Raw genomic sequence first — 23,270 nt, 5'->3', positions numbered from 1 at the left:
AAAGTTGTGGAAGAGTTATGTACCAGTATTTATGTACCATTTTGATTTATACCTGACTTGCGGTACTTCAAAATAAATTTAGCCTCAGATGTCAACAGTGCCGTAACACTGGAATGGCGGCTGCTGTGCATGCGTCGTGTCGGGAAAGCTATTGCTTTCCGGTCTCGTATTTATTAGCATTGTTTGCTTGTTTCACTATCCTCTACTCGCTCTTTCCTTGGTACCCATAATAAACAGCCCGTATAAATGTATGAAGTGCTGAAAGAAACAAAGAGGTGTGCTCCTGCCGTTTAACGTAATGCAGACACTGAGTGCCTTGACGTGTGTGTGTTATCGTAAATACCAACCTCGCAATGTGAACTGACATCCTAAATGTGCTACTGAGCTCAAAGCCACATCTCTTACATGGAACTGAAGAGAATGCTGTGTTTGTGTGTCTGTGTGTGTGTGTGTGTGTGTGTGTGTGTGTGTGTGTGTGTGGGAGAGAGAGAGAGAGAGAGAGAGAGAGAGAGAGAGAGAGAGAAAACCGATATCATCCATAAGCAAACAAATAAGCAAACCAGTAATTTCACTCTCAGTCAGTGCGAACTGTTCGGAAAAAAAACGTTACTGTATTTTAAAAAATCCAAACTGTAATGTCGACCTGTATAAGAATGTAACCTGAAACACACGAAAATTTCTGCACTGACATATGGCCCTTGTAAAATAAAGAAACCGACAGAACCTACATTGCGCAAAGGAAACGAAACAATCACGGATTATAAATCTCACCTGCAAAATGAAGTACTGGCAGAAACAGGAACACAGCAAGACTCCGGAACAAAAAAAAAGTTCTAAAAACCTAATCACATTTGGTCCAGGGAAATTGGGTTCATAATCCTGACACAGAATGCCAATAAAACACATGACTCAACCTTTAAGTTCTGAAATTTCAGTTAGGAAGGAACTTATGAAAAAATTATAGACTGTAACATGAACATTCATTTAATGTAATAAAGTCCATGGTACAGTCAGAGTACAGTAGATCAATCAATAGAATAATGATCAAAAACTCGACTGTGACGAGAGTGAAGTGGACCAACAACACAATTCTCCAAAAATAAAAATAAATTTTTTATCTCATCAAATAATACCTCGTCCTTCACTTCAAAACCTCTTTTACGTCCGTATGCTATACAGCCATTGTTCTGAGTCATTATTCCTCCTCGTAATAACTGTGCAACTCACATATTTCCAAAAGTGCGTCCATGCATGACAGTGAACGCTCACCAACCCCGCCCGCCCACTGCTGACTGTCAAAGATTCCACGACTCCACGGCGCTGCCGTGGCAGACGCAGATACTGTTGCCTAACAACTGTTTCTCTGACCACAGTTCTTCAAATACATCATTTTCCTTTACAAATATTAAGAAATCCAATAACACCATCAAAAAATAGTCATCTTGCAACACTGTACACATCAGTTTCCACAAACAATGTGACTGGTGAACAAATACAGAGTTTATCATAATTAATAGCGAGAACCGTCACGTGTGAAAGCATACGATAACAGAAGCAAAAAACTTACCACTCAGCATGGGTCCAAAATGGAGACGTTTGCGAGACAACTCGAACTGTTTAAGTACTCCTCTAACTGGTCTCGAATTTCACCCATTAATTACTTTAACAAGAAACAGAATAGTACTTTAGCGCGCTACATTTTACATACTTATAAAGGATGTTGTTCACATTTGGATGCAATACAGCACTCATCTATACAGTGAATGCGAATTCTTGCAAACATCCTGGCATTATCTCGTAAATACCGACGGTCTTCAACGGCGACAAAAGGAGTGTACTATGCTTCACTCTGAGCTGACTGCAGACAGAAAAGTGCTCAGGACTGAGGTCGGCAGCTCGTCCGGTCCATCTTGCGCCGTGCTGGTCCATTACATGCCGCACAGGCATACCCAAACTTGCAGTTCTTGGAAGAATCGAACTCCCATGTATAAAAGTCATACGTCGATACTCTGCACAATGCGTAGTGAATAGAGTAGTAAAGAAGTAATAAATTATAATGTTATGCCTGATGCCGCAGTTTTATTGTACAGGGTGAGTCACCTAACGTTACCGCTGGATATATTTCGTAAACCACATCAAATACTGACGAATCGATTCCACAGACCGAACGTGAGGAGAGGGGCTAGTGTAATTGGTTAATACAAACCATAAAAAAATGCACGGAAGTATGTTTTTTAACACAAACCTACGTTTTTTTTTAAAATGGAACCCCGTTAGTTTTGTTAGCACATCTGAACATATAAACAAATACGTAATCAGTGCCGTTTGTTGCACTGTAAAATGTTAATTACATCCGGAGATATTGTAACCTAAAGTTGACGCTTGAAACCTCCGACGTTCAGTTGCGTGTTGTCACAAACAGCTGCAACATACATCGCGTTTCTACAGAATGATCTGCCAACGTTGCTCGAAAATGTCCCACTGGAAACGCGTTGACGTATGTGGTATCAGCATGATGGTGCACCTGCACATTCCGCAATTAACACTAGGCTGACCCTTGACAGGATGTTCGACGGGCGTTTCATAGGACGTGGAGGACGCATAAATTGGCCAGCCCGTTCTCCTGATCTTACACCTCTGGACTTCTATGTGTGGGGTACGTTAAAGGAGAATGTGTACCGTGATGTGCCTACAACCCCAGAGGATATGAAACAACGTATTGTGGCAGCCTGCGGCGACATTACACCAGATGTACTGCGGCGTGTACGACATTCATTACGCCAGAGATTGCAATTGTGTGCAGCAAATGATGGCCACCACATTGAACATCTATTGGCCTGACATGTCGGGACGCACTCTATTCCACTCCGTAATTGAAAACGGAAACCACGTGTGCCGGCATGTCCGACCATCCAGATTTAGGTTTTCCGTGAATTCCCTAAATCGCTTCAGGAAATTGGCGGGATGATTCCTCTGAAAGGGAATGCCTGACTTCCTTTCCCATCGTTCTCTCATCTAAGCTTGTGCTCCGCCTCTAATGGTCTCGTTGTCGGTGGGACGTTAAATAGTAATTTCCTCCCTGTTGCACTCCGTCCGTCAGTTCAGGAATAGTTGATGCCGTTTGTAGACAACGCTCGAGTTGTCGTACGATGATGTTCCATATCTGTTGGATCGGAGACATATCTGGTGACCGAGCAGGCCATGGCAACATATCGACACTCCGTAGAGCACGTTGGGTTACAACTGCAGTGTGTAGGCAAGCGTTATCCTGTTGGAAAACACCGCCCGGATGGCTGTTCATGAATGGCAGCAAAACAGGTCGAATCACCAGACTGACGTACAGATTTGCTGTCAGTGTGCGAGACGCGAGACATAAATACGAGGGTTCTCTCTGCTGCCATACGAAACCGCATTGCAGACCGTAGCTCCAGGTGCAGGTCCAGTGACAGGTTGGCTGCAGGCCCTAAACTGGCCTCCTACTAACCAACCAACACACGGCCATCACTGGCACCGAGGCAGAACCGGCTTTCATCAGAAAACACAGCAGACCTCGACCCTGCCCAAGCTATTGCTTTAGGGTCAGTGGAAAGCGCGCTAGAGAGCGTCTGGCTCGCAGCTGTCCCTGAAGTAACCGATTTGTAACAGTTTATCGCGTCATTTTGGTGCCAGCTGCTGCTCAAATTGTCGAATACGATGGTCTTCTCTCTTGGTAGTGCCGCATGCCCGTCCGGAGCTCTGTCTTCTTACGACTGTACATTCCCGTGACCATCGCTGCCGGCAATCACCTACAGAGGCTACATTATTACCAAGTGTTGCTGCAGTATCGCAGAAGGAACATCCAGCTTTCTTTCTTTCTTTCGCTTACACCATAGTCCCGCATCGATCGCAGGTCGGCGTGGTTACAATGGATTTGGCAATGTTAGTTTCAGGGATGGCCGGATGCCCTTCCTGCTCCTACTCCATACCCCCCAGGACGGAATCAGTGTACCCCAACTGTCTGCATCTAGTGTAAATCGTGAAATAGTGCGAACGTGTTTCAAATGTCTGAGACGCGCCTAACTGAGGCGGAATGGGGGGATCAGCCCAGTATTCACCTAACGGGATGTGATGGGGACATATAGGCTGGCCAGCACATCGGCCCTCGTCGTTAATCCGCCGGGCGGGTTCGATCCGGGGGCCGGCGCGCCTACCCGAGTCCAGGAAGCAGCGCGTTAGCGCTTTTTTTTTTCCCGGGGTCTTCTGCTTACAAGGCAGACGCTCTATCCATCTTCTTTTTTTTTTTACCTTTAGCGGGCCAGTGCTCTACCATATTTTTTTTTACAAGTGCTATACCAACTTTTTTTCGCCTACAACCGCTTTTTTTAAATTTATTTTATTTTATTTTTTTAATTTTTTTATTTCTTTTTTTATTGAATTTTAATGTCCCAAAAGAAAAATCATATATAAAAAAGAAGGAAAAGAAATATAGGACTGAAGTGACATCCTCGTCACTTCACTGGGAGTACATCCTATCCCTCGAAACAACGTAAACCTGGGACTCCCCACCACTTTGGGGGGTTATGAAACATGCTGCCTAGAAAGTTCGCAAAATTCGTTTTATATTTAGAGTGGCGTCGGATGATTTCGTGTTGTTCTAGTAGATAATGCCAATAGTCCATGCCCGATATCAATGTCCGTGAGAGCACGTAGTGCGATGCGTGTCCTCCAATCCATCGGATTGCCGAAGTTTTTTTGTGAGGGGCCAAATGCAGCGTCAGGGAAAAATAAAGCGTCCGTCGTGATCGTTGATTCGTCGGTGCGTCTGAGGAAGGCCATGATGCATTGCGTCAGCAACGCTCTCGGCTACCCTGGCGGGTAAGGAACATCCAGCTTCTCTTAGCCCAATTACACGGCCTCGTTCAGACTCAGTTAGGTGTTGATAATACCGTCATTTTTTGTCTTAAAGGCATTTTTGACTAACATCAACTCACCACGACCTATCGCAAAGGTAACTACGCTCACGACCGTTACAGCGTGTATTTAAAGCAAAACTTATTTGCATCCTTATAGCGGCGGCGATACTAGCGCCATTCGTACGCGACTGGCACGAAATTTCAACAGGCATCATCTTTCAGATGTAGAAAATCACCTAACAACTTTCGTTTATGTCGCACAATTCCTTCTTGGTGTTGCGGTTTTTTCCTGTTAGTGTAGATATCAACAGCGAAATTAAAAAGGACACCCAACACACAACTTGAAAACACACAGAACACACCTATGAGTACACATGAACAAGAAACACCCACAATGACAAACAGGTGGTTCACTCTCACAACAACAACAAATGAGTCCACACAATAGGCAACATACTCAAAAAACAAGGGGTAAAAATAGCCTACAGGACAGACAACTCAACACAGAGAAAGCTAAGGACAACCAACACAAGCACAGACAAACACGTCTGGTATTTACCAACTAATATGTCAGGACTGCACATCAGTTTATATAGAACAGACAACCAGAAACTTTAATACCAAATACACTTTTTAATGCTCTTATGAGCATGAAAAAGTAACAGCTGTCATTCCACATTTGCTGAACAGCTTATGGACAAGAAACATAACCCAACAAACATCAATACTGATTTGAAAATTCTAAAATGCAGCAACAGCCCCTCTCAAAAACTAACAGTTTAAGAAAATTATCAGATACAAAAAGCCGTAGTGGAAGGAAAGCAAGTGGTAAATGAATACACAGCTCTCTGCAACGGAAGTCTGGTCTCTGCCCTCAAAGAATTATTAGACAAGATCAACCTATAGAGCACTCACCACCCCCCACACCACAAAAAAAATTCTCAAACCTACGGTCAGACTCTCTCTCTCTCTTTCTCTCTCTCTCTCTCTCTCTCTTTCTCTCTCTCTATCTATCTATCTCTCCCTCACTTTTCACACACAAGACACACACAAAAAAGAACTTGTAAAAATAATAATGAAAAATCCTCAACCTACTCTCTCTCTCTCTCTCTCTCTCTCTCTCTCTCTCTCTCACACACACTCTCTCTCTCTCTCTCTCTCTCTCTCTCTCTCTCTCTCTCACACACACACACACACACACACACACACACAGACATTCAGACACACAGAAATGCACAGATACCTCTGAAAGATACAGAACAACCGCCAGGAACACCTTCAACTGTTCCAACGTCAGCCATCTTGTTTTTTCACCTTCAGCTGTTCCACTGTCCGCCATGTTAGTTTTTACAGCTGGTAAACAGTGAAACAGTGACAGTGACAGTGAGAGCTCAATAAATAGTGTTTGACAGTGATGAAGATGAGGAAAAAGAAAACGTAAGTAATGTAAATAGACCACACACACAGACATGCAGACACACAGAAATGCACAGATACCTCTGAAAGATTCAGAACAACCGCCAGGAACACCTTCAACTGTTCCACCGTCAGCCATCTTGTTTTTTCACCTTCAACTGTTCCACTGTCCGCCATGTTAGTTTTTACAGCTGGTAAACAGTGAAACAGTGACAGTGACAGTGAGAGCTCAATAAATAGTGTTTGACAGTGATGAAGATGAGGAAAAAGAAAACGTAAGTAATGTAAATAGACCACACACACACACCTAGAATTAATAAATTTCAGGCATAGAAATGACAATCTTCAAATCGCAATTTTGGCTTAAACAATTTATCTACTTTAAGGTATAAGTGGCTGCAGGTGACAAACTGTGAAACAAAACAGTCACTGTAGAAAGACAATACATCAGAAAATCCACACCATGTGGTAAAAGGGTATGAATTCATAATTTTATGTGCTTTATCAAATATCTGTAATTACGATTTAAAAACTAATAGTTACATGTATACAAACAGGAAAGAACATTCTTTATTTTTAATAGTCATAAAATAAAAGCCCACTGAAGATGCTGCAACTGCAGTGAAACATGTTTGGGTTAAAAAACCAAATTGTGTTTAGCTAAAGGTGGACCCTATCCAAAAACATACACTACTGGCCATTAAAATTGCTACACCACGAAGATAACGTGCTACAGACGCGAAATTTTACCGGTAGGAAGAAGATGCTGTGATATGCAAATGATTAGCTTTTCAGAGCATTCACACAAGGTTGGCGCCGGTGGCGACACCTACAACCTGCTCACATGAGGAAAGTTTCCAACCCATTTCTCATACACAAACAGCAGTTGACCGGCGTTGCCTCGTGGAACGTTGTTGTGATGCCTCGTGTAAGGAGGAGAAATGGGTACCATCACGTTTCCGACTTCGATAAAGGTCGGATTGTAGCCTATTGCGATTGCAGTTTATCGTATCGCGACATTGCTGCTCGCGTTGGTCGAGGTCCAATGACTGTTAGAGGATACGGAATCGGTGGGTTCAGGAGGGTAATACGGAACGCCGTGCTGGATCCCAACGGCCTCGTATCACTGGAAGTGGAGATGACAGGCATCTTATCCGCATGGCTGTAACGGATCCTGCAGCCACGTCTCGATCCCTGAATCAACAGATGGGGACGTTTGCAAGACAACAGCCATCTGCACGAACAGTTCGACGACGTTTGCAGCAGGATGGAATATTAGCTCGGAGACCATGGCTGCGGTTACCCTTGACGCTGCATCACAGACAGGAGCGCCTGCGATGGAGTACTTAATGAAGAACCTGGGTGCACGAATGGCAAAACTTCATTTTTTCGGATGAATGCAGGTTCTGTTTACAGCATCGTGATGGCCGCATCCGTGTTTGGCGACATAGCGGTGAATGCACATTGGAAGCGTGTATTCGTCATCGCCATACTGGCGTATCACCCGGCGTGATGGTATGGGGTGCCATCGGTTACACGTCTCGGTCACCTCTTGTTCGCATTGACGTCACTTTGAACAGTGGACGTTACATTTGAGATGTGTTACGACCCGTTGCTCTACCCTTCATTTGATCCCTGCGAAACGTTGTGGCCGAGCGGTTATAGGCACTTCAGTCCGGAACCGCGCTGCTGCTACGGTCGGAGTTTCGAATCTTGCCTCGGGCATGGATGTGCGTGATGTCCTTAGGTTAGTGAGGTTTAGGTAGTTCTAAGTCTAGGCGACTGATGACCTAGGATGTTAAGTCCTATAGTGCTTAGAGTCATTTGAACAATTTTTTGATACCTGCGAAACCCTACATTCCAGCAGGATAACGCACGACCGCATGTTGCAGGTCCTGTACGGGCCCTCTGGATACAGAAAATGTTCGACTGCTGCCCTGGCCAGCACATTCTCCACATCTCTCACCAATTGAAAACGTTTGGTCAATGGTAGCCGAGCAGCTGGCTCGTAACAATACGCCAGTCACTACTCTTGATGAACTATAGTATCGTGTTGAAGCTGCATGGGCAGCTGTACCTGTACACGCCATCCAAGCTCTGTTTGACTCAATGCCCAGGCGTATCAGGGCCGTTATTACGGGCAGAGGTGGTTGTTCTGGGTACTGATTTCTCAGGATCTATGCACACAAATTGCGTGTAAATGTAATCGCATGTCAGTTCTAGTATAATATATTTCTCCAATGAATACCCGTTTATCACTGTTCTTGGTGTAGCAATTTTAATGGCCAGTAGTGTATGTATCGACAGCGAAATGTGGCGATGGTACATCTCGCGTGTAGGCCACGGGTGACATTCGAGGTCAGCTAGCTATAAGCACGGCGTGTGTGTTTGCCCCGCAGCAGCCGCGGCCGCAAGAAGTACCGGGCGCCGGCGCCGCCGCCCGCCGCCCCCGGCGACGCGGCCAGCTCGTCGCCGGACTCGGGCCGCTGGGAGGAGCCGCGCCGCATGCGGCTCTTCAAGACGCGCGCCGAGACGCGCCGCGCCGCCCCCGCGCGCCACTCGCAGCCGCCGGCCGAGCAGCCGCAGCAGCAGCAGCACCCGCCCCTCGCCCGCAGCCTCTCCTCGCCGGAATTCCAGGTACCGTACCTCCACTCGTCTACTCACTCGTCTACTCGTCCTCCTGCACAGCGCAACGTGTCGGAGAGCCACCGTCGCCACAAGCCACGCACTAGCAACGAGACCGACGACCGAGGTTCAGCGCGCTGCACAAATTATGCGACACACACTGAGGTTTCCAGAATGAGATTTTCACTCTGCAGCGGAGTGTGCGCTGATATGAAGCTTCCTAGCAGATTAAAACTTTGTGCCGGACCGAGACTCGAACTCGGGACCTTTGCCTATCGCGGGCATGTGCTTTACCGTCTGAGCTACCCAAGCACAACTCATGCCCCGTCCTCACAGCTTTACTGCTCTGCACCTGCACGCGAAAGCCAAAGGTCCCGAGTTCGAGTCTCGGTCGGGCACACAGTTTTAATGTGCCAGTAAGTTTCATATCGGAGCACACTCCGCTGCAGAGTGAAAATCTCATTCTCGAAACATACCCCAGGCTGTGGCAAAGCCATGTCTCCGCAATATCCTGTCTTTCAGGAGTGCTAGTTCTTCAAAGTTCGCAGGAGAGCTTCTGTAAAGTTTGGAAAGTAGGAGGCGAGGTACTGGCGGAATTGAAGCTGTGAGGACGGAGCGTGAGTCGTGCTTGGGTAGCTCAGATGGTAGAGCACTTGCCCGCGAAACTCAAAGGTCCCGCGTTCAAGTCTCGGTCGAGCACACAGTTTTAATCTGCCAGGTAGTTTCATATCAGTGCACAACTCCGCTGCAAAGTGAACATCTCATTCTGGAAACATCCCCCAGGCTGTGGCAAAGCCATGTCTCCTCAATATCCTTTCTTTCAGGAGTGCTAGTTCTGCAAGGTTCGCAGGAGAGCTTCTGTAAAGTTTGGAAGGTAGGAGGCGAGGTACTGGCGGAAGTAAAGCTGTGAGGACGGGGCGTGAGTCGTTCTTGGGTAGCTCAGATGGTAGAGCACTCGCCCGCGAAAGGCAAAGGTCCCGAGTTCGAGTCTCGGTCCAGCACACAGTTTTAATCTGCCAGGAAGTTTCACACACTGAGGTGACAAAAGTCGTGGCACACCTCCTAATCTCGTGTCGGACCTGCTTTTGTGCAGCGTGGTGCAGCGCCTCGACGTGGCATCGACTCAACAATTCCCTTGGAAGCCCACTGCAGAAATATTGAGCCGTGCTGCCTCCATAGCCGGCCATAATTGCGATTAGTGTTGCTAGTGTAAGATTTTGTGCACGAACTGACCTCTCAATTATGTACCATAAATGTTGATGACTTCTCAGTTATGTACCACAAATGTTGGTGGGTGGCCAAATCATTCGCTCGAACTGCCCAGAATGTTCTTCGTTCAATAGCGAACGATTGTGGCCTGGTGACAAGGCGAATCGTTCTTTTGGAGCGTCCAGTCCATGAATGGCTGCACATGGTCTCCAAGTTGTTGTTGTTGTGGTCTTCAGTCCTGAGACTGGTTTGATACAGCTCTCCATGCTACTTTGTCCTGTGCAAGCTTCTTCATCTCCCAGTACCTACTGCAACCCACATCCTTCTGAATCTGTTTAGTGTATTCATCTCATGGTCTCCCTCTACGATTTTTACCTTCCACGCTGCCCTCCAGTACTAAATTGGTGATCCCTTGATGCCTCAGAACATGTCCTACCAACCGATCCCTTCTTCTAGTCAATTTGTGCCACAAATTTCTCTTCTCCCCAATTCTATTCACTACCTCCTCATTAGTTATGTGATCTACCCATCTAATCTTCAGCATTCTTCTGTAGCACCACATTTCGAAAGCTTCTATTCTCTTCTTGTCCAAACTATTTACCGTCCATGTTTCACTTCCACACATGGCTACACTCCATACAAATACTTTCAGGAACGACTTCCTGACACTTAAATCTATACTCGATGTTAACAAATTTCTCTTCTTCAGAATCGCTTTCCTTGCCATTGCCAGTCTACATTTTATATCCTCTCTACTTCGACCATCATCAGTTATTTTGCTCCCCAAATAGCAAAACTCCTTTACTACTTTCAGTTTCTCATTTCCTAATCTAATTCCCTCAGCATCACCCGACTTAATTCGACTACATTCCATTATCCTTATTTTGCTTCTGTTGATGTTCATCTTATATCCTCCTTTCAAGACACTGTCCATTCCGTTCAACTGCTCTTCCAGGTCCTTTGTTGTCTCTGACTCCATGGATTTTAATACCTACTCCGAATTTGTCTTTTGTTTCCTTTACTGCATGCTCAATATACAGATTGAATAACATCAGGGAGAGGCTACAAACCTGTCTCACTCCCTTCCCAACCACTGCTTCCCTTTCGTGCCCCTCGACTCTTATGACTGCCATCTGGTTTCTGTACAAATTGTAAATAGCCTTTCACTGCCTGTAATTTACCCCTGCCACCTTCAGAATTCGAAAGAGGTATTCCAGTCAACATTCTCAAAAGCTTTCTCTAAGTCTACATATCCCGGAAACGTAGGTTTGCCTTTCCTTAATCTTTGTTCTAAGATAAATCGTAGGGTCAGTATTGGCTCACGTGTTCCAACATTTCTACGGAATCCAAACTGATCTTCCCCGAGGTCGGTTTCTACCAGATTTTCACATATCTAGCGGACTGCAATGTACCTTCAGTTCTGCTCACTTTCTCAGTCCGCAGTCACAGATCACCAACCCTTGCGGAGAAGTCTTCACCTCGGAAACATTAGTAATCGACCCGAATTTCTTCTCATTTGTGTAATGTAGCCCATAATTACTTCAAAACACGGCATGTCAGTCTAGACATAATTCGACTTAGATACTTTTAGGTACAGAAGCGGCAGTTATCATCCATCCCTTGGGCCACAGCCCCGAGGACGTCTGTTTTACATGTCTACTAAATTGGCGGCTACGAAACTGCAACGGTGTCGGCAGGCGGAGCTGCTGAGAGCGGCGCAGAGGCTGCGGCCGCTGTCCCGGGAGCGGCAGAGGCAGCGACAGCAGCCGCTGGGCCAGGACGCCTCGCCCCGCCCTCCCACCACCACCACCACCACGACTGACAGCAACGGCAACAACAACAACGACACCAACAACAACGGCAGCGCCGCCGACAAGCACTGGGAGATGTGAGTGCGTCCGCTTATACTCGAATCTACACTCGTGCTCATAAATTAACGATAATTGCAGAATGTGGTGCCACACAACATGGCACTACACAAAACTGGCGCCAATAGCATAGGCGCATAGGAAACACACTCGACACACATCTGTAAGTCCACGGTATTGCTAATAAGTTGAGGAAACCGTCCCGAAACACATGTGCTACAAAACGCCACTGTTTCCTGAGCATTTACCCCGACTTCAGTATGATCACCATGCATACGTACACAGGCCGCACAACGGGTTGGCATACTCTTAGATCAGGTGGTCGAGCAGCTGCTGGGGAATAGCCTCCCATTCTTGCACCAGTGCCTGTCGGAGCTCCTGAAGTGTCGTACGGGTTTGAAGACGTGCAGCGATACGTCGACCGAGAGCATCCCAGACGTGCATGATGGTGTTTGGATCTGGAGAACAGGCAGGGCACTCCATTCGCCTGATATCTTCTGTTTCAAGGTACTCCTACACTATGGCAGTTCGGTGGGGCCGTGCGTTATCATCCATCAGGAGGAAGGTGGGACCCACAGCACCCCTGAAAAGGCGGACATACTGGTGCAAAATAATGTCCTGATACACCTGACCTGTTACAGTTCCTCTGTCAAAGACGTGCACGGGTTTACGTGCACCAATCATAATCCCACCCCACACCATCAAACCACGACCTCCATATAGGTCCCTTTCAATCACATTAATGGGTTGGTATCTGGTTCCTGGTTCAAGCCAGATGAAAACCCGGCGAGAATCACTGTTCAGACTATACCTGGACTCGTCCGTGACCATAACCTGGGACCACTGTTCCAATGACTGTGTACTGTGTTCTTGACACCAGGCTTTACGGGCTCTCCTGTGACCCGAGGTCAGTGGACTGCACCTTGCAGGTTCCCAGGCGAATAAACCATGTCTCTTCAGTCGTCTGTAGACTTTGTGTCTGGAGGCAACTGTTCCAGTGGCTGCGGTAAGGTCCCGAGTAAGGTCCCGAGCAAGGCTACCTGCAGCACACCGTGGCCGTCTGCGGGCACTGATGGTGAGATATCGGCCTTCTTGTGGTGGTGTACACTGTGGACGTCCAGTACTGTAGCGCCTGGACACGTTTCCTGTCTGCTGGAATCGTTGCCATACTCTTGAGATCACACTCTGTGGCACACGGAGGGCCCGTGCTACAAGCTGCTGTGTTTGACCAGCCTCCAGTCGCCCTAGTATCCTACCCATCATAAAGTGATCAATATGTGTTCTGTGGGCCATTTTCAACACACAGCCACCATTAGCACGTCTGAAAACGTCTGCACGCTTACTCGCTGCACCGTACTCTAACATGCACCAACACACCTATGCGTATGTCGACTGCTGCCAGCGCCACTGTGCGACGACCGCAGGTCAAATGCACCGCATGGTCATACCCCGAGGTGATTTAAACCCGCAAACAGCCCACGAGAGCGTTGTTGCACCATGTATTAGCATTATCCTTAGTTAATGAGCATGAGTGTAGTTGGAACGGGTTCACTGGAAATCATGCCACTTTTATCATGTAATTTCCCAATCACCAGTTATTCAACTCGACTCGTGTTTTTTTTGTGACTTTCCTTAAATTACTTGAGGCTAACGCCTCGTTCGTTCTTAACAAGTCCACGATTAAATTCGTCCTATCTTTGTATCCAGCTGAGCTAGTTGTGACCTCTATATTGATGAAATGTTACACAATAACATAGCTACACAACGATGGTGCCATACACAGCAACACGGGACCGCAAGTCATTGACTTACCCCATCACACACTAATGGATGCGCATATCACACTGGGTCTTAGTATGTTTGTCTCTGACATATCATCCCAGAAACAAAAGAAAAATAGCTCCAATCCTCTGATTCTGAGCAAAGCTTTTGCGAGGTTTCCCTCAGTTGTAAATAAACGCCAGAAATCTCCTCCCAAACATTCCTTCTGCCCTTTACAGCTAGTCTGCTATTTCGACGACTGGATCTCAAGTAAGAAATCAGGACAGACGCAGAAATATCACAATGCCGTCCTGGGCGCGATCCCAGTGAATGCGGTTTACCACTGCTTTCTGCTGACCATATGTGGAGCGTCGAGTTTGTCTCTATATGGGGTGGATGGCCGTATTATTTGCGCAGTGTAGTTGATATCTTGGAACTGTTAAGAGCCAGAGACAAAGACTGCGAGACCTATTAAAGAATACTAAGGGGACCGTCAAGCTTAGGGTTCCCATTCGAAGGACTGATCTCTATACGGTGTCACAAAGCCCTATTCTATCAGGCACAGCTTAGAGATTTGGAATATAAGCCAGGACAAGGGCGCAAAGTTTCCTGATCAGAAAATTTACACCACTTTCTCTCCTCTTTTTGTCAGCCTAACACAGATGGAGGAAATATTCACATTTGACAGCTCGTCAGCGATAGGGTTGCAAGAACTGGAGCATACATACAGATTGCATACGGATGGAGAAGGAGACTGGCTCTATCCTTTTCAAAGAAAGTGTTCTGGCAATCATCTTAAGCACTTTTGGGTAATGACGGAAGGCCGAAATCGGTCTGATTGGACAGTCATTCAAACCTTGCTGCATCCGAAAGTGATTCCTCACCTGGTGGCTACCTCAGAATTCAACACTTAGTGATGCAACCTTTGAAAACAGCACGAGGTTACTGAAATGACACACTAGCGTTTGCGCGATGGTAACTTTCTATTATCTATCTTTTTTTTGTAAGACTGCAGTTTATCTACTTACGGCAATATCTGCAAGGGGCTGTACAAGAATATTCACAATTGGAATTAGTTAACAATGGTGCCAGACGTCGTAAGTTGGTCTATGTTGACCTATATTAAGAAAGGCCTTGATGTGCTTCAATTGCGTCAGTTCCTCGACGTCCCATTGGCATATTTGTTTGAAAGATTGTGGCAACAATTTGTATATCTAATTTATTTCTTCAATTGTGGTAAGATTAAAAATTTCAGGCCCTCTTTTGCATTTAACCAGACAACATAGTGACTTAACATTTCGCTACGTATAGTATATGAGAGATACATGATAATAAAATAACAATAATTATAATGGTAATGATAACAGGAAATAAACATTAAATATGCATAATTCGTGACCAGTATAATAATAATAATAATAATAGTAAAGAGTGTATGACATTTCAGAAATACGTCTTATTAACTTTGCATTAAACCATTTCCTCTTTACGTACTTGTGAAATGTAAATGATAGCATCTAACAGAAGTCTATGGCAGCATTACAGAAATAATCAAATGTTGTGACGTTGGTTAGTCAGGTGAACAGCAAGAAATAATGGGTAAGGTTACCAGATGAAATGAAGGAATGGAAACAGAAATAGATACAAGTGAGGAAAGTTTGGGCAGCATTGACAGTGTGACAGATATTGCTTCCTTGTTTGACCGAAGAAAAGCAGATGGGATAGGCCCATAGAGAACCTAATGATAGTTGAATTGAGAGTGGTTTTGCATGAGTTGCGGGTTACTGACGGGCAGTTTAATCCAAAGTTGTGTGGCAGAAATGCAGAAGGAGATAGATTTAATATTCTGCAAGAGTACAGCCAAGATGCTGGACATAACCATCCTGGCATCATAGTTATAGAGCGAAGACAGGTATTTGATTAGCAGGGAGAAATGTCGAGGATACTGGAGCTATGGAACCGATGGAGAAATCGGAGCATGTGAAAATCACGCCACCTACCTAGTCGCATCCAGCCTGACTGAATTTAGCAGGGAGTGACATGATCGTACAGCCGAATATTACTACACACATTCATGGCTAGTTCGAGTCACCCAAAGTTGTAAATATTTTTCCTTGTTAACTTCATCACAGTAGCAAAGATCTGGCAGGAATGAAGACCGGACTAACTTTTGTTTTATTTCAGGGGAAATGCTTTTCTACATTTTTAGACTGTATGTAGGTAAAAAGAGAGATTTCATCTACATCTACATCTACATCTACATTTATACTCCGCAAGCCACCCAACGGTGTGTGGCGGAGGGCACTTTACGTGCCACTGTCATTATCTCCCTTTCCTGTTCCAGTCGCGTATGGTTCGCGGGAAGAACGACTGTCTGAAAGCCTCTGTGCGCGCTCTAATCTCTCTAATTTTACATTCGTGATCTCCTCGGGAGGTATAAGTAGGGGGAAGCAATATATTCGATACCTCATCCAGAAACGCACCCTCTCGAAACCTGGCGAGCAAGCTACACCGCGATGCAGAGCGCCTCTCTTGCAGAGTCTGCCACTTGAGTTTGTTAAACATCTCCGTAACGCTATCACGGTTACCAAATAACCCTGTGACGAAACGCGCCGCTCTTCTTTGGATCTTCTCTATCTCCTCCGTCAACCCGATCTGGTACGGATCCCACACTGATGAGCAATACTCAAGTATAGGTCGAACGAGTGTTTTGTAAGCCACCTCCTTTGTTGATGGACTACATTTTCTAAGGACTCTCCCAATGAATCTCAACCTGGTACCCGCCTTACCAACAATTAATTTTATATGATCATTCCACTTCAAATCGTTCCGCACGCATACTCCCAGATATTTTACAGAAGTAACTGCTACCAGTGTTTGTTCCGCTATCATATAATCATACAATAAAGGATCCTTCTTTCTATGTATTCGCAATACATTACATTTGTCTATGTTAAGGGTCAGTTGCCACTCCCTGCACCAAGTGCCTATCCGCTGCAGATCTTCCTGCATTTCGCTACAATTTTCTAATGCTGCAACTTCTCTGTATACTACAGCATCATCCGCGAAAAGCCGCATGGAACTTCCGACACTATCTACTAGGTCATTTATATATATTGTGAAAAGCAATGGTCCCATAACACTCCCCTGTGGCACGCCAGAGGTTACTTTAACGTCTGTAGATGTCTCTCCATTGAGAACAACATGCTGTGTTCTGTTTGCTAAAAACTCTTCAATCCAGCCACACAGCTGGTATGATATTCCGTAGGCTCTTACTTTGTTTATCAGGCGACAGTGCGGAACTGTATCGAACGCCTTCCGGAAGTCAAGGAAAATGGCATCTACCTGGGAGCCTGTATCTAATATTTTCTGGGTCTCATGAACAAATAAAGCGAGTTGGGTTTCACACGATCGCTGTTTCCGGAATCCATGTTGATTCCTACATAGTAGATTCTGAGTTTCCAAAAACGACATGATACTCGAGCAAAAGACATGTTCTAAAATTCTACAACAGATCGACGTCAGAGATATAGGTCTATAGTTTTGCCCATCTGCTCGACGACCCTTCTTGAAGACTGGGACTACCTGTGCTCTTTTCCAATCATTTGGAACCTTCTGTTCCTCTAGAGACTTGCGGTACACGGCTGTTAGAAGGGGGGCAAGTTCTTTCGCGTACTCTGTGTAGAATCGAATTGGTATCCCGTCAGGTCCAGTGGACTTTCCTCTGTTGAGTGATTCCAGTTGCTTTTCTATTCCTTGGACACTTATTTCAATGTCAGCCATTTTTTCGTTGGTGCGAGGATTTAGAGAAGGAACTGCAGTGCGGTCTTCCTCTGTGAAACAGCTTTGGAAAAAGGTGTTTAGTATTTCAGCTTTACGCTTGTCATCCTCTGTTTCAATGCCATCATCATCCCGGAGTGTCTGGACATGATGTTTCGAGCCACTTACTGATTTAACGTAAGACCAGAACTTCCTAGGATTTTCTGTCAAGTCGGTACCTAGTATTTTACTTTCGAATTCACTGAACGCTTCACGCATAGCCCTCCTTACGCTAACTTTGACATCGTTTAGCTTCTGTTTGTCTGAGAGGTTTTGGCTGCGTTTAAACTTGGAGTGAAGCTCTCTTTGCTTTCGCAGTAGTTTCCTAACTTTGTTGTTGTACCACGGTGGGTTTTTCCCGTCCCTCACAGTTTTGCTCGGCACGTACCTGTCTAAAACGCATTTTACGATTGCCTTGAACTTTTTCCATAAACACTCAACATTGTCAGTGTAGGAACAGAAATTTTCGTTTTGATCTGTTAGGTAGTCTGAAATCTGCCTTCTATTACTCTTGCTAAACAGATAAACCTTCCTCCCTTTTTTTATATTCCTATTAACTTCCATATTCAGGGATGCTGCAACGGCCTTATGATCACTGATTCCCTGTTCTGCACATACAGAGTCGAAAAGTTCGGGTCTGTTTGTTATCAGTAGGTCCAAGATGTTATCTCCTCGAGTCGGTTCTCTGTTTAATTGCTCGAGGTAATTTTCGGATAGTGCACTCAGTATAATGTCACTCGATGCTCTGTCCCTACCACCCGTCCTAAACATCTGAGTGTCCCAGTCTATATCTGGTAAATTGAAATCTCCACCTAAGACCATAACATGCTGAGAAAATTTATGTGAAATGTATTCCAAATTTTCTCTCAGTTGTTCTGCCACTAATGCTGCTGAGTCGGGGGGTCGGTAAAAGGAGCCAATTATTAACCTAGCTCGGTTGTTGAGTGTAACCTCCACCCATAATAATTCACAGGAACTATCCACTTCTACTTCACTACAGGATAAACTACTACTAACAGCGACGAACACTCCACCACCGGTTGCATGCAATCTATCCTTTCTAAACACCGTCTGTGCCTTTGTAAAAATTTCGGCAGAATTTATCTCTGGCTTCAGCCAGCTTTCTGTACCTATAACGATTTCAGCTTCGGTGCTTTCTATCAGCGCTTGAAGTTCCGGTACTTTACCAACGCAGCTTCGACAGTTTACAATTACAATACTGATTGCTGCTTGGTCCCCGCATGTCCTGACTTTGCCCCGCACCCGTTGAGGCTGTTGCCCTTTCCGCACTTGCCCGAGGCCATCTAACCTAAAAAACCGCCCAGCCCACGCCACACAACCCCTGCTACCCGTGTAGCCGCTTGTTGCGTGTAGTGGACTCCTGACCTATCCAGCGGAACCCGAAACCCCACCACCCTATGGCGCAAGTCGAGGAATCTGCAGCCCACATGGTCGCAGAACCGTCTCAGCCTCTGATTCAGACCCTCCACTCGGCTCTGTACCAAAGGTCCGCAGTCAGTCCTGTCGACGATGCTGCAGATGGTGAGCTCTGCTTTCATCCCGCTAGCGAGACTGGCAGTCTTCACCAAATCAGATAGCCGCCGGAAGCCAGAGAGGATTTCCTCCGATCCATAGCGACACACATCATTGGTGCCGACATGAGCGACCACCTGCAGATGGGTGCACCCTGTACCCTTCATGGCATCCGGAAGGACCCTTTCCACATCTGGAATGACTCCCCCCGGTATGCACACGGAGTGCACTTTGGTTTTCTTCCCCTCCCTTGCTGCCATATCCCTAAGGGGCCCCATTACGCGCCTGACGTTGGAGCTCCCAACTACCAGTAAGCCCACCCTCTGCGACTGCCCGGATCTTGCAGACTGAGGGGCAACCTCTGGAACAGGACAAGCAGCCATGTCAGGCTGAAGATCAGTATCAGCCTGAGACAGAGCCTGAAACCGGTTCGTCAGACAAACTGGAGAGGCCTTCCGTTCAGCCCTCCGGAATGTCTTTCGCCCCCTGCCACACCTTGAGACGACCTCCCACTCTACCACAGGTGAGGGATCAGCCTCAATGCGGGCAGTATCCCGGGCAACCACAGTCGTAGTCCGATCGGGGGATGCGTGGGACGAGCTGGCCGTCCCCGACAAACCCCCATCCGGACCCCCACAGTGATGCCCATTGGCAACAGCCTCAAGCTGTGTGACCGAAGCCAACACTGCCTGAAGCTGGGAGCGAAGGGATGCCAACTCAGCCTGCATCCGAACACAGCAGTTGCAGTCCCTATCCATGCTAAAAACTTGTGCAAAGAACGTCTGAACTAATCTACAGAGAGCGCAAACAAAACGACACAAAATTGAAGCGGTTATTAAAATACAAGATTGCCTAGTAAATGCAGTAATGCTGCCACTTGTGCACTGCTGACACACTGCTCGGCGGCGGAAGGAGACTACGCGATTTAACATTATTCGAGTACTAAAACGTGATGCTACAACTCTCAAATACTATAATACGCCCAAAATTTATGAATTAAACAATGCAAGTACCAAAAACACGCAAAGAAATTAAGAATTAAACTATGTAACAAATGAGTGAGCTAGGAGTATACGACTTGCTGCTGCAGCTGCTTATCCAACGGCGGCAGGGAGCACACTGACTGTGACCAACCGACACTGGCCGTTCAAAACAAAAACAGATGACAGACGACTACGCGAATTTACACTATTCAGGTACTAAAACGCGATGCTACAACTCTCAAATACTATAATACGCCCGAAATTTATGAATTAAACAATGCAAGTACCAAAAACACGCAAAGAAATTAAGAATTAAACTATGTAACAAATGAGTGAGCTAGGAGTATACGACTTGCTGCTGCAGCTGCTTATCCAACGGCGGCAGGGAGCACACTGCTGCAGGGAGCATGCTGCTACAGTTTATTCTTCTCACTTTAAATACTCATCCAAGATTCTGCAAGATAGTTTACAATTTTTTGATTGTGTAATTGAACACCATCAAGTAGTGTTGGAGGAACTGACTAATAAAAATGTTTACTGGTCAACTTTTGGTGTGATATGAGGATGACCCATGACTTCTTAGGTTTTAGTGTAAGACCCAGGTGTTGTTGCCTTCTGTGATCCTGAAGTGACGTTGTCATTCACCCTTGGTGCAGCAGCAACGATGCTGTTACGGGTTATACTTAGGTACAGTTCGATGTAATCTACACATATTGTGCTTGCTTGTTGATTTCTTTCTTCTGGGAACTTTAGGGCCATCAGACACTTTTACGAGTGACCAGGCATTCCACATATCTCACATTACATTAATTGCAACAGGCTTGTTGTAAGAGGCCTTACATTTAACGTAGACGCCTATATTTAGAAACAGAAATGACTTAAATATCAGAAAACAGTAGACGGTATAAAACACAGGTTATACTCTTTCAAGAAAAGTAAAACAATGAAGCTCAGACGGTAAAGCACTTGCCCGCGAAAGGCAAAGGTCCCGAGTTCGAGTCTTGGTCCTGCACACAGTTTTAACCTTCCAGGAAGTTTCATATCAGCGCACACTCCGCTGCAGAGTGAAAATCTCATTCTGGAAACATCCCCCAGGCTGTGGCTAAGCCATGTCTCCGCAATATCCTGTCTTTCAGGAGTGCTAGTTCTTCAAAGTTCGCAGGAGAGCTTCTGTAAAGTTTGGAATGTAGGAGACGAGGTACTGGCAGAATTAAAGCTGTGAGGACAGGGCATGAGTCGTGCTTGGGTAGCTCAGACGGTAAAGCACTTGCCCGCGAAAGGCAAAGGTCCCGAGTTCGAGTCTCGGTCCGGCACACAGTTTTAATCTGCCAAGAAGCTTCATATCAGCGCACACTCCACTGCCGAGTAAAAATCTCATTCTGGAATGAAGACAACTGACAGGCCGGTCGATGAAACATGTGAATAGTGTCATCAATATAAATGAAAGGAGGTGCAGGGCAGGGAGAAAAAAAGGGGCATGATAAAGCAAGAGTAATGAAGACTGGGAAAGAGAAAGTGGTTTGAATGATTGAGGAACCAAAAGAAAAAGAAGCATAAATGGGAGAAGATGGGAGCATTTGCTTTGCAGTTAAATTGAGGAAAACGGGCTAATTTGAGGGGTGGGGGGATGGGGAAGTTATGAGGTTTTCACAAAGAAGAGCTTCAGCTTTTCCTTAAATGCAACAGGGCTGTGAATGGTGAGCAGGTTGCAGGGCAACTCGTTCCAGAGGCTGGCAGCAACAACAGAGGAGTCTGTGACTGTTTTTGTTTCTTGGGTGGTCTCAACTAGAATATTACGAGGATGATTCAAATGAAAACGTTAAAAGTTCCAAAAATTTAGAAAAGTTGTGTGATGGTGTTGGTAGGCGGCAGTGGTATTCCTTGAGGTTCAGAAAGTGACCAACAGGCTGCAGAGTGATGCTACAACGCAAGAGAAGGCAGCAGCATCCAAAACAAGATGGCCACTCCCCTGTCAACATGCACCACTACTGAGCAGCGACCTGTGAGGCATTTTTTATGTAGTGAAGGTGTCAAACTAATCGAAATTCATCCCAGAATGACAATGCAGTACGGCGATACGCGTGTGTTGTTGCAGCAAGTGTAATAACGGTGTAAGAAGTTTAAAAGCGATGTTTCTTCTGTGGAGGCTGTCCCAAGACCAGGGCAGGCTCACCGCAAAGTGACGCGCGAGAAATTTGCGTTAGTGGAGGACCTTGTAAAGGAGACCAGATGAGTAACTGAACCAAATAGCCGCGAGTCTGAAGATTAGTATTGGTTGAGGGCACAATATTGTTCATATTGTACTGCACTTCAATAAGGTGTCTGTAAGGTGGGTACCACGTCAGTTGACTGCCGAATTGAAAGACTGTTACGTCGACGCCTTGAAGAACTTTTGCATCATTTCCACGTCGACGGTAATGCATTTCTGGGAAAACTGTTGCAGGTAATGAGACTTGGGACCACTGTCACCAAAAGAAATGAAAAGGTCAAGCAAGGGATGGCGTCACAACTCATCGCCAAAACGAAAACAATTTCCCACTCAACTGCCTGCTGGAAAAGTCATGCTCGGCCTCTCCTGGGATGCAAATGGAGTAATTTTGGGGCATCACATGGATAAGAGACTGACGCTAACCAGCACTTCTTATTCAGACATGCTGAAAAGTTAACTTTGCCCTGCAATCAGGAGTAAACGGTGAGGACTTCTGGCTTCAGCCCGACCACATACAGCCTGAAAGACACTTGAGACTATTCAGGAAATGAAATCTGAATGTCTGCTACATCCTCCTTATTCACCAGGCCTCGCTCCTTGTAACTTCCATCTGTTCGATGCACTCAAAGAAGCAATGGGAGACAGGTATTTCAGAAGTAACAAAGATGTGAAAAATCGTGATGGACGGCTGGTTACACACACGACCAAAAGAATTCTTTCATCGTATATCTATGCACTTCCGAAGTCATGAAATATGTGCATTCAAAGTCAGGGAGACCATGTCGAAAAATAGCATGCAAGTTTTTCGTTCATTGCTACAATTGAAAATATTATAACACTTTTAAAGTTTTCTTTTGATCTGCCCTCGTAGATAAATGAGTGTTTGCGTTGTTATTGTGATAAGATGTCAAGTACTTAATATCTTGTGTGGCGGACTGGGCTGCATGCAGTCTGA

The 23,270-nt window shown here is 45.8% G+C and overlaps 1 protein-coding gene across 2 annotated transcripts in view; it reads left to right on the top strand.

Annotated features, from left to right (window-relative positions):
• Nucleotides 1-23,270, top strand: part of LOC126187701 (uncharacterized) — a 248,975-nt gene that overhangs the window by 131,811 nt on the left and 93,894 nt on the right. For both annotated transcript variants that reach the window (XR_007537778.1, XM_049928943.1), the window contains exons 4-5: nucleotides 8,708-8,945; nucleotides 11,840-12,030. Coding sequence is in view for 1 of the 2 variants with exons in the window: in XM_049928943.1 (XP_049784900.1) it covers nucleotides 8,708-8,945; nucleotides 11,840-12,030 (429 nt within the window). In the remaining variant the exon portion in view is untranslated. The remainder of the gene's footprint in view (nucleotides 1-8,707; nucleotides 8,946-11,839; nucleotides 12,031-23,270) is intronic.

The sequence above is a fragment of the Schistocerca cancellata genome, chromosome 5, assembly GCF_023864275.1.
Source record: "Schistocerca cancellata isolate TAMUIC-IGC-003103 chromosome 5, iqSchCanc2.1, whole genome shotgun sequence".
Taxonomy (NCBI): domain Eukaryota; kingdom Metazoa; phylum Arthropoda; class Insecta; order Orthoptera; family Acrididae; genus Schistocerca; species Schistocerca cancellata.
Note: the sequence above shows the minus strand (reverse complement) of the source record. Positions and strands in the feature narration are given on the sequence as shown.